The sequence below is a fragment of the Uloborus diversus genome, chromosome 6 (genome assembly GCF_026930045.1).
Source record: "Uloborus diversus isolate 005 chromosome 6, Udiv.v.3.1, whole genome shotgun sequence".
NCBI classification, from domain to species: Eukaryota; Metazoa; Arthropoda; class Arachnida; order Araneae; family Uloboridae; genus Uloborus; species Uloborus diversus.
The window spans coordinates 27,703,131-27,715,988 of record NC_072736.1 but is presented as its reverse complement, the minus strand read 5'-3'; the positions used below and the strand labels follow the sequence as shown (position 1 = coordinate 27,715,988).

Below are 12,858 nucleotides of genomic sequence, written 5' to 3'. Positions count from 1 at the left end.
AAAAAACCCTAAAATTAGTTGAAAGTACTCTGTTTTCAACAAATAGTAAACAAATTAAAACAATTTTGAACAAAATGTTTAAAAAAAACTTAAAATTTTGACAGAGAAAACAAAGGAAAAAAATCTAAGTTTTTTTTTTTTAAATCTAAGGGGAGAAGAAGTTTCAGTTCTTCTGCATTGCTACTTTAAACAATTTTAATTATTTTGAAAATATTACTATTTAAACTTAAATTTTTAATGAAGCGAGTAACCTGGAATTTTCTAAAAAACAACCTGGAAAACCTGGAAAAGTCAGGGAACTTTTTTTAACCAAAAGTGTATGAACCCTGGCAAGCCTACCTAGGACGTTATCTTAAAATGTGTTTTACTCAAAACTTGAAAATGTCCACTTATTTCCCTTTGCTTCTCACTGCCTCAAATATACTTTTTGTAAGCATTACAAAAGTTAGAACTGATCCTGTAGTTCATTTTTTGTTTTCCTACTTGTTGAAAATAGTTTCAATGCTATGTTTGTATGCATAGCTGGGAATAAAATGCAACATTATCAGTATAACTTTTTCAGGCTTTGGGAATGCTTTTTTGGCATAAATATGATGTTGAGAAGGCAACTGCTGACCTCCAGAATTATACACCATTTCCAGATGAATGGACCACCGAGGACAAAGTGCTCTTTGAGCAAGGATTCCAGTTCCACGGAAAGAGCTTCAACCGCATTCGACAGATGGTCAGTGGGTCTAGTTTTCCTGTTGTTGCTTTGGGAGTTAATTAAATTTTTTGCACGTTAGCATTTTCGTTAAGCTTTCTTAGAATTTTACTTTTTGGCCTAAAAGTTTGTCTGGTTTTCCTTTTTTAATAATGCCATATAAAATCATATTACAGTTATCTCTCATTTAAAAATCCTTCAGTTTTCTCATCTGGGTAGTGATGGAAATGTTACAATAGTTATCATTATTTTCCTACTAGCTTTCACCTATGACTTTGCTGGTGTTGATGTAGATTTTGTCTATCAACTTAATTAGAGAAGGAACGAAGCTTCCGCCAGGCGGAAGCCCTTCCACTGAAGCTTCGATCTGGCCAAACCATTAGCTGTGATTCAGCCTGAAACAATTTACGTTGCAAATTTTTTTTTTACAATTGTAGATATTTTCTTTTAAATTCAAAATTGTAGCTTATGATAAATCATAACAAAAATGTATATTTAATTTTAAAATTTGTGTATTGAATCCTTGGAGCCAAAATCCATTCAACCATAAAGTGTTTTTCTAACAATGTATATCAATGCAAAGTTACATTATGTTATATTTAGTTTATAATTTTATTAAAAAACCTAATTTTTGATAAATGAAACTGCATAAATATACTGCATTAAACATTCTTCAAATATTTCAAGCTTTGAAACCTATAACAATAGTGATGTTTAAAAATATATTTTATTTAATAGTTATAGGTACAATATTTAGTTTTTGTAATCAATGCATTAATCTATCAATATATTTTAACTTGTGACATTGTTATATCCCTCTTCAAAAATAAATACTAAATAATAAACTGATAAGAAAGAATGGATGAAATTGCTTTTACTAAGTCATCAAAAATTTAATCATTTTGCATTAAGAATGTTTAGATATTTACATTAATAATTAACACATGAGGAAAATAGTGTTTACTTTATTATTGGATAATTCTATGATTTAATAGTTGAGCATATCAGTTTTTTTTAATATTTAACTTAATTGTAGAGCATGCCTTTAATGTTCCAAGTATAATGTATTGAAGGCTTATTCTAATAAAAAAATTAGAAACATGTGCTTTTCTGGTACTACCAGTGCAAAGAAAAAGTAAAATATTAATTGGTGATACGTATTAATTCTAAAAACACATTAGTAAGCTGAAAATGTTGAAAAAACTAAGAGTAGTAAAGTATATAAAGAATTACATGATGTTATAAGCATTTATTGTGCATTTAATGTTTAAACTGTACATATAGAGCAGCCAAAGCTTCAGTATTGGACGCTTCGGCTAAATTGTGCTTCTTGCCATCTCTAAATTTACATTATTAGCCAACACAGCCAAAGGTCGAATAGTTTTAAAAAAAACCAATATGAATCAGGAAACTATATTGGAGTAGAAAAGAAGTTAGCATGGGCAATTCTTAAAAATTCTCATTTGAGTAAGGTCATCAGTTCTTAAACTGTCAGACATTTCTGGTAAAATCCTGATCCCTGTCAAATGGTGCTCTGCTCTACACCAACTATCTAAATTATTGCACAGCTTCTTGCTGGAGAAAGGAACAGAGATCACGTGGTGCATGTAAACTCGCTTAAAATTTTAAAGGCGATAGTCCCTTACAAATTCTAATATAATTCCTTAAATGTCCCTTTAGAACATCAATCCTTTAAAATCTCTGTCAGAAGGTAGTTAACAGTTTACAAATAATGTCAATGGTCTTGTTTAAAACACCAAAAAGATTGGGGGAAAAGTGCCTTTAAATCAGAATTATCACAACTGTTTTTTTTTTTTTTAATTAAATTTTTTTTTCTTTTTTTTCCTTCATTTTAATTTGGACAATAGTACATAAAACTTTACATTAGGAAAAGAAACACATTCCCTAAAGTCCCCATTAGAATAATGGCATAGGTGTTTTCAAATAACATCGCTCTTCCTCTGAAAATCTCCATCAGGAATAATTTCAAAAATCTTCATCAGAAAAGGTTCAATAGCATAAGGGAAGCACCCTTATGAGTAAGTAAAATATTCCCCATTGTTGCCATTAAAATTAAGATACTTGTCCCACAAAATCTTAACTAGCATTGTTCATTCTTAAAAATACACAAAAAACACTATTAAATGATCAGTAAAAGTTTAAAATAATTCTCCAATGCTCTAATGTAGTTGCTTAGTGAGACTGAAGATAAAAAATGGATTTGATGGATTAATTTACGTTTTAATACTTCTATTTATGTTATTTGAGAGTTTTGTTTATTTGGCGGATTATTTTCAACATTAATGTAGTATTTGATGATCTTTTTACTTTAATTAATTTGTTAATATCACTGTCTTTGTTGTACACACTAAAATTTTTTTTGTGAACCAGTGTTGGGTTTTAAGACAGGACAGGAGGTTTTTTACCATCCAAAACTCTTAAAGTGTCCAATTGTGTGCTAAAGTTAAAGGGGTGATATCCAATCAATTCGTATTTACTTCAGTTTTCGTAATGCATAAATATAGATATTAATGACGTAAGGTTTAATTAATGAGTATTTGATTATATTTTTCTCCAAAATGTTAATTTAAAAAATATTTTACTTTTAAAAAATTGCCAATAACTGTATTATATAAAAACTTCCTTATGTTATAGTTGGTGGAGTTATGAAAGGAAATTCACAATACTATTGAGTAGAGACGTAATGAGTAGCACTTTGGCCGAGTACCAGGTACTCGGCCTTTCACTACTCGGCCGAGTACCGAGTTACCGAGTTCCAATTATGTTTTAAGAAGAACCACGACACACGTGACAAAGTTCGATTTCATTGGAATAGTAGTATAGACTTCCATTCCTCCATGTCCAATTAATAGTTTTTAAAATAAATTCCAGCTAAAATTTAATCATGCACTTTTGAAAAGATTTTGTTTGTCTCAATAATTTTACAAATAAGTTGTTTTTTAAACTAAAAATAAACAAATACATAAAGGAAGGATTAATCAAGTTGGAATTAAAACAAATTATATCAATCTATACTTCTAGTCCGCTAAACGTAAGCAAATGAAACAACGTTAAAAGCACAAATGTGCAGGATCACTGCAGACACATTTTTCTGCATTACAGGGAACATCTTTTTCAGTGCATAAAATGTGAGCTAATGAATGTAAAAAGATCCGACTTTTGTACATTGCCTTTAAATCCATAAGCTCACATTTTGTGCATTTAAAAAAGCATTTCTTTTAATGCCAAAACATGTGTCTGCAGTGTTCTTGCACATTTGTGCTTTTGACGTTGTTTTATTTTTTAAGAAAAGGTATTTTTATTCTTCAAAAATCCATTTAATAATATAAAATTTTCATATTTTCTGTACTTATATTACTTAAAAGTTCACATTTTATAAATATATTAAACAGTAAAAAATATATATATTTATATTTTTGACACATTTTGTTCTGTTTTTGGTATTTTCTCACAAAATCTAGTTTCTTAAAAATAGTTTTGGACATTAGGGTTTTGAATAAGATGGTAAAAATCTTGGCAACCGTGCTTCATTTGCACACATGCATAAACATAAGAAAATTTGATTACTATTATCAAAAAAAAAAAAAAAAATTAAAAATCAAGCACACAAATTGAAATTTTAATCAAGAATTCAACTTCTATGTAACTAGATTAAAACCAGCTGCAAAAATAGTTAAATGTTCACATTGAACATTACTTTGATTTATTTTATTATGTTTTTTATATTTTCTCACAATATATTTCACATATATTTTACTATGATGTTTTCTCTGAAAATATAGTTTTGGACTGTTTCAGACAGTTTTGGAGACAAGGATTTTGGACTGGTCGGTAAAAACCCAAAACTCTAGTTTTTACCAGTGTCCAAAACCTTGCCAACCCTGTCGTGAACACCTGGAATCTATTGTATCTTTTTGGCTTAATTTCTGTGTTTCACAAGTCCCTTTAGTAAGCTTTCCCCTTAAATTACTTTGACAGCGCCAACTATTAGGACATTTTGGAACTTATATTTCCCTGCCGAACAAAATCCCATAACCTCACGACTGTCCTGGTGAAATATCAAGCGATTCTGACCAGCAGTTTGTGAATCAGAGCGCTTTAAAATCAGAACTTTAATTATAATCCCCATTATTATTATTATTATTTATTATTTATTTTATTTTTTTTGCTTCTACACTTTTTCCTTTCTGAAAACCTAAAAAATGCACCAAACAGATGCAAAAATTGCTCTTTCTTTCACCAATGTAATCAAATATACCATAGTGAATTCCCTTTTCCCCTTTCTTGAGGAATGTTCTATGTCATATATTTTGGATTTCTGAGTACTTTTTTTGATTTCTTGTATTTTGTATATTTTTAAATTTTTATGCAGAATAGTGTTTTCCCATTTCCTTTTCTGTTTTTCAAAATTCAAGTTTTGTTCCCAGTTTTAAACATAGCGAACATCAATAACATAGCGACATAAATATTTTTAAATGCACTTTCATTGCATTTAAAAATATTTATGTCAATAAAAAAGCGCTGAATTCCTGATGAGTTTTAACATGTGAATTAAAATTAATTTGTTGGGTTTTAATACTATTTTTAAGGTTTTGTTTATAGAAGTTATTTAATGAAAGTGAAAAGGATCATATGAACCATATCTACCAACCTCTGTGATGATAGATTAAACAGTTTTTATGAGCTGGGGGAGGGACACCTGCTGTAGTGAATGCTGCCTGCGTTTAGAGTTTTTCAATTTATCTATTAAATATCAAACTTGAATTTTAGAGATCAATTTAAACTCGGGAGGGCTTGCTTATAAGCTTGATGTACTTTTATTGTTAGATTTTATGTTTCTCGAAAAAACCCCTGTAATTAAATGAATTTTTTGTTCTGAAAAGATTTTTTTTTTAATTTTCAGCTTCCTGATAAACCTCTAGCTAGTTTGATAAAGTTCTATTACCTGTGGAAAAAGGCCAGGTCTCGCACAAGTCTAATGGATCGCCAAGTGCGAAAGTTATCTGCTCAGAAGGAGGAAGGCAGGTATGGAAAGTGTTCATCCTTAACGTTACACTTGTGTGTTTTTGTAATATGCTAACATGTCTTGTAGTACTGATTTGAATATTTCAGTGCATGTTTATGAAGTAACAAAATGATAATAGATGGTAATAACAGATTTTTGACTTTATATTTATTTTCTCTAGTGGTTCTGAAGCTCCCTCCGACAATGAAAGTGACATGGATCCAGATAAAGAAGGAGTATGTTAATTTTCTTTTTTTAAAAAAAATCATTTCTTATTTGTGTTACGAACATTTATTTCATATGTGATATATAACTCACTAATTGAAGTGAGCTGTTGAATTATTTTATTGGTTCATGTTTTGAAATATTTCTATTGGTTTTCTATGGATTAAAATTAAAAAATGGTTAAACTTGCGTATTGTTTCTGAAGAAAGTTATTGGTTTTCTTTTCTCAAAGCAAAATTTTTTATTGTCCCTGATTCGAGTGGTTTTCCAGTAGAAATTATTTCCTACTGAAATCCATACTAAAATAATATAAGCCCAGTGGCTTAGTGGTAGCGATTCTACTCTGCAAAATCAGGTGGTGCCCTTTTGACTCACCCTTTCGTCCCTTCAGTGGGTCAGTAAAATGAATACGAAGCATGGCTTGGGAACTAAACATTGGTGGTTCCACGTTCGGCTGATCACCTGACCAGAACAGCTGCTTCTGCATCCTGGACCTCTTGGCCACAAGAGCTGAGCTGGATATAGTAGGCCTTGGCTCCCATGGGCTGTTTCACCACTGAATTTAGTTTTAGAATAATTGATTTTTGTCATGAAAGCATAATGGTGCTAAAGTTATGATTTCAACTACTTTTAGCTTACATTTTTTAAGCAACTTATTAAGTCTTGTTTTTACTGAATTGATTGTTATTAATAGTCTTTATCATAATTTAAATAATTTCACTCAAAGGTTTAGGAATTCCTTGATCATTGTTTGAATTTTATTTCTTATCAAGTTTTTAAACCATGCTTATTTCACATCTGGGAATGAACTGAAAGTGGAAAGCGCTGTTTGTGTTGAGTTGAGTTACCTTCACAGCGGAATTACGGCAATAGCCTAATTTAACTCAGTTACTAGTAACTATTTCCCCTTTCAGTGAATTTTCCAAGAAGGAATAAGCACTTATATCTAGCTTCAACTTATCACAGCCAAACTATACTTTTTTTTAAAAATTTTAGCAAATCTATAAAAATAATATTTCATTACTGTGTTTATAAAATTTTTAAAATGTGTCAAGGACTTTTCGGATGCCATGTATTCTCAAAAACATTTATCAATTTGAGAAAAGTATTGCTTGCATGTTTTTCAAGTTCTCATTGAGTTCATTTTTCAATGCAGAAAAGAAAAAGGCCACGCATTGGTTCTTTGACCCCCAAACGACATGTTTGAAAATATTTTGCAATTTTTGTGTTATAGCAAACTTGATGCCATCAATTGTTATACCATATTTTTATAATGTATTTTTATATAATATATGCATTTACTTTTCAGAAACCTGAATCTTCCATCAAGGGCAATTGTGTCAATTGTTCTGTATCCACTCAAGTGTATAGTACTCCAAAAGGAAACCTTTGTAACCCTTGCTGCCAATACTTCAAGTAATTGAAGCTCTTCCTCTTTTTTTATTAAATCTTTTAGGGTATTAGATGCTCATATTAAAGAAATAACTTCATAAAATGTTTTAGACATAATCATTAAATGATATTGTGACATGAAAATGTAGCCTGCAGTTATTAATCTCATGGTCGATCGCATAATTTTCTAACCAGTTTTGACAATTTGATAATTTACTAATTTACATTGACAGCTGATCTTATCAATTCTAAGTGGTGATCAATAGTTTAGAGATCCTTAAGGACCTAGCTAAAGAAAATTATTAGCTAAAGAAAAGACAATTTAAGAATTCAAATAATTGAAAATATTTGTCTTTTTATGATTGGATAAATCTATCAAGACTTTCCAATCACTTTTACTAACTAGAACAGCAAAATGTTATTGAACCCTCAGCTAGACAAATTGTCATTAACTGCACTGATGATAGATACTAAACTGAGATCATTAAGGACCTAGCTAAAGAAAATTATTAGCTAAAGAAAAGACAATTTAAGAATTCAAATAATTGAAAATATTTGTCTTTTTATGATTGGATAAATCTATCAAGACTTTCCAATCACTTTTACTAACTAGAACAGCAAAATGTTATTGAACCCTCAGCTAGACAAATTGTCATTAACTGCACTGATGATAGATACTAAACTGAGATCCAATTTCATCCTGTTTTTCGAAAGTCCCAAAATGTAACAGAATGTTGATTTGCATCAAACAACTAACATAAATTGCCCTTTTGGCGTTTTATTTCTGAAAATAAAAGATAAAATTAATTACCATATCAAACTTAAAAAATTTAATCCCATTGCATATCTCAAGCAGCAAGTGTTTATTACAAAATTTTAATCTAAATTATCATGTTTTTTTATATAAATTTTATTGTGTTTATTTATTCTTTACTATTTTAATCCTTTTTGTCTGTAAACGTGAGAAAAGGTTGTATGTTGAAATTTGAAGTATATTGAATATGGTGAATGTGCGACCTAGTAAACCTTGAAAGTCCTTCAAAATTGAGATAATACGCACAAATACCTGAGAAGTTCTTGATTTCAGCACTGACAGCAGAATTTGAAAAATATCCTGTCTTTTTTTCTTTCTTTTTCTGAAGCAGTGATAGATGAAAATTATTGGACGAAATTCCAGTTACTTGAATGTCTGATTGATAAGCTTTTACTGTAACTAAAATATGATTTTCCCATTAATGTGCTGATTTAAAATTATAAAGCATTATTAAAATTTTTTGGGCTTTTATATATTTTTGAAAGCTGGTCTCTGGGATTAAATGAAGCAGTCATACTTGCCTCACCCAGATTTGTTTTACTGCTGAAATATTTAATTTATGAATGACTAAATGTTAAATTTGCAATCAGAAGATTTTTTACAGTTGAATACAAAGTTGCAGTTACTAGAATGTTGTATATTAAATAATTTTTTTTATTATTCTATTTTGTAACATAACTTCTATTTAATTTCTTTCCATGTTAAAGTTGTTAAATAAATATTTTCTTTTTATCTCAGACGAACTGGTACCCTGCGTGCAGGAGGTGGGGGGAGCTCTTTGAGGGCCAGGCACAATCCCCAACGCAGTAAACGAAGGCCTCCCAAAGGAATGCATTTGGACTACGACGATCTAGTTGCCATAGTGACCGGACCTTCCGGAGACGGAGACGCAATCCTCAGGGGCATGGACTGTGAGATCATCTCCCTGAAGCGACAGGTGGGTCAATGTTTCCTCATGCTCGAATCAGGGAGACAGCTATCTTCTTTTGTAGTAGGTGGAAATTCATTGAGGTTAATTTCATATCATTTGCAGTGATTTATTCAAAACAGTAATTTTATTTTCTTACTATTGTGCCTGGTATTGTAGAATGCACAGGGTTTCTACCCACTATGAAAAGTCGGGAAAATTTAAGATTTTTGAAAAAAAAAAAAAAAAGGTAATATTTTATTTCTGAGGAAAGGTTTGAATTTTTTTTCTGAAACATTGCCTTATTCGGAGAGAACTTCAATCTCATGGTAAGAATTAAAAGGAAATGAAGGTTTGTTTGTTCAAATTACTTCACCTAATAAGTATATTAGTTGAATAACAATAATTGAAATTTGCTTTATTAAAATATGACAATTGTATAAAATATTTAAAAGATAACAATTGTATGAAATATTTTTTATTAAGAATATGGGATTATTTTATTGAGTGCTATTAAACATGCTGGTTTATGCAAATTTAAAATGAAGTAATTTACAAGTTACTCCCCCCCCCCCCCTTTTTTGGAATAAATTGCTATTATTTCTTTTCTTAGATAGATTTTTTCTTTCAATAGATTTTTTTTTAAAAAATGCTGTCTCAAAAATATGAATGTAACATATTCTTTTTTTTGTATTTTATAATGTAAACTTTTCTGAAGTGAAATTTCTGTAAAAAATTAGTTTTTCAACATACTTAAAATTATTCAATTAGTGTTATTTTCTTTTATTTTTTGCTTTTATTTGATTTAAAAAGCAAAAAATATGTGTTTATTTTGATAAATTAGAAAAACAAAACCTCTTCCATTTTAGAAAGAAAATAAATATATTTATCAACATCTGGCTTAAAATATAAACAAAACAGGTTTCTTTATCCAGTGGAACCCCGAGTTAACATTGTCCGTTTCACTGGCTATTGTTATTCCATGTCCGACATCATTTCTTTTGATCCGTAAAAAATGCTATACGAGAAATTTGAAGTACTCAGGATTTACGTTAACATTTCCAAAAAACTTGCTTAATGCGTTTTTCTCAAAACATACCTGAATCATATTTCCTCTGCAAGATTCAGATAAACTTTTTTCTGGGTCTGTTTTCCAAGCAAGTTTCCTAGCTATTTGAAGCCGTTCTGGAATTCTTTCAGCTCTGTCTTACTGTTTTTATTGCCATCAAAGTATAAAAATTCTAAATCAAATTTTATTTTTTAATAAAAACTAAGAAGCAAATTTGTGAAAAAATGTTAGTACAGAACGTGTTATAAAAGAAAGTGTATCTGGGGAAAAAAGGAAAGATTACATATTTCTTCTACAAGTTCATTGAGAAAGTCAATGCTTTGATATTTTTAGCCCATCCGTTTTTAGGCTTTACTGCTTGTTGCGTTTTTTATCACTAGTCCAACAGAATACATAAAATTGGGGTTTCACTGTACTATAAGAAATATTTCAGCTTGTTTTCAAACATTAAAATAGACATTTTTTCGCAACTTAAGAAACTTCCTTTTATGCAATTATGTTTTTCTCTTTCAAAATTCAAGGCAATTTCAACATTTTCTCTTTTTTAAGGCTATTTTACTGGTAATGCTTCTGAAAGGCAGAAAAGTGATTGTGTTCAATGAATCACAAAACCTAAGGCATTCATCTTTTTTTTAAAAAAAAGGGGAAAAGTTTTTTTTTTCTTTTCTTTCTTCAGCTTTTTAAAAATATGTTGAAAAATTCTTTTCTTTAATTGCTCAGTCAAAGCAAAGTAAATATTGCGATACGGCAGTGAATATTATAATGGCAACAAAAAGATGAAATTTCTGCAGTTATATGTACTCTATGGCTCCATTCAACTCCAGTCCCTCTCGGGTGTTGGCTTCACACTTGCAGCATTGAATCTGCAGTTACCTAGTAGACATCTGAGACTAAAAAACCTAGCAAGAGAACTTCGGAAATGAGGATAATGTAATGTTTCTGTTAAGAGTTTTGTCTGAATTGAGTGTTTTTTTTTTCTGCAGGTGCAAAACAGTAAGCAAATGATCAGTCAGCAAAAACACAAATTGTCTGCTGGCGTCGACATGTTTCGACCTCCTGAGGTGAGAAATTAACTTAGAATGCATTAATTTTTTTTTAATATTCATCATTTCTGTCGGTTTCATCTTGATTTTTGAAACAGGTTAAACAATTTAAATTTTTCTCATTTTGTAAGAAATTTCAAAATGTGTTACATTTTTGCAGGTTAAAGCAAATTGCCATTTTACTTGCATTAATTTTTATTTATATGTTGATCAGTTTTTTATTTTATGGACCTTTTCATGTTAAAAATTTAGTAAGTAAAGTTTACAGCAAGTAAGAAAAAGGACAACGTTCTCCGTATTTACTGTAAAATACCTTAGGGCCACAGTAGCCCCTTTCGTCTTTCTAGGTATAAGGTACAATATTTTTACTGCTGCTAGGCCAATTTCTATAATTATTAAACATTTACTTAAATAGGGTCTTATTATGAAAATTCAGAAAGTTGTATTCCATTTAGTTGATAATTTTTCTATTTATAAAACAACCGTCTATGAGACTGTCTTTCTAGATTTAAGACATAATCAAATCTTATGTTTTGTTTCTGATTAATTTTGTGTTTGTATTTCGTAGTATGCAATTTAACTCTTCGAAATGTTTTATATAGACTGCTAATCGTATCAATACGAGATGGAGTGGTGATGAATTACTCTTGGCTGTTCAAGGTAAGATGATAATTTCTACTTATTTAAAATGTGACAATTAGTAGAAAATTGTTGAGTTTTTTTTTCTTTTAATTTTAAATATATTAACTTGGAAACAAGTTTTTTGTGGTTATTTTTGAAATGAAAGATTTTTGTAATAAAACAGTACATGCTGTGTAAGAATGCAATGTAAAGCTTCAGTGTTTTCATTTATTAAATAAAGAATAATATGACCATGTTTATTTACCTTTTTATGGCAATGAAAGAATGCAGAAATTTTTATTAACATATAAGTAGATATTTAAGTAATGTCCTCTTGTATGTTAATGTGTATTATTAACCACATAAGTTTTTGAAAACAACTGTTGAGGTAGGAATTAATTTTGGTTAAAAAGGCATAAGTCAAATTTTTGTAAAAAGGAGTTTGATATGGTGTTACAATATATACTTGATTATCCGCACTAATTGGGATGCTAGTTCCTCGTATGTCAGAAATCTTGGTTAATGGAAACTTAAACTTGAGGATTGCAAGTTTTTTTTAAAGAAATACAATATAATATTTTTAAAAGATAAAAATGAATTTATAAAAAGAAATGTTTTCCAGTTAAAAACAAAAATACAAAAATAATTTAAAGAAGTTTTAAAAGGTCAGTTGAATTTTTTTACAATGCCAAATTAAATATTGGAAGATGCATAAAAAAAAACACAAATTTCTAGAAATTATTTTTATTTGCAAATTGAAAATTTATCAATTTAATTATTATTATAATTTTTTTTTTAAGTATGTTACCTTACTTTGTAAAATTATCGGCTGGGTTAACAGAAACCTTGGTTAATCAAAGCTGGATTAATCGAGGTTCTACTGTATATTATTTGTTGATTAACACATTGGTTTGTGTTAAAAAGGTGTTCCTAACTGTATGCTTAACGGCATAATAAACTGACAAACATTATGTTTTCTAATGAGTTCTGTTGAAGGGGTGTAAATTGGTGCTTGTTTTTTGTTAGAAAGGCCATGAGTCTTTATAAAAATCAGCCAA

The 12,858-nt window shown here is 29.5% G+C and overlaps 1 protein-coding gene across 1 annotated transcript in view; it reads left to right on the top strand.

The window, feature by feature from the left end:
* The window catches only part of LOC129224678 (REST corepressor 3-like), a 41,554-nt gene that overhangs the window by 22,643 nt on the left and 6,053 nt on the right, over positions 1 to 12,858 (top strand). The window contains exons 5-11 of the mRNA XM_054859223.1: positions 563 to 724; positions 5,628 to 5,749; positions 5,911 to 5,965; positions 7,264 to 7,370; positions 8,899 to 9,097; positions 11,120 to 11,197; positions 11,782 to 11,839. Coding sequence (XP_054715198.1) covers positions 563 to 724; positions 5,628 to 5,749; positions 5,911 to 5,965; positions 7,264 to 7,370; positions 8,899 to 9,097; positions 11,120 to 11,197; positions 11,782 to 11,839 — 781 coding nt within the window. The remainder of the gene's footprint in view (positions 1 to 562; positions 725 to 5,627; positions 5,750 to 5,910; positions 5,966 to 7,263; positions 7,371 to 8,898; positions 9,098 to 11,119; positions 11,198 to 11,781; positions 11,840 to 12,858) is intronic.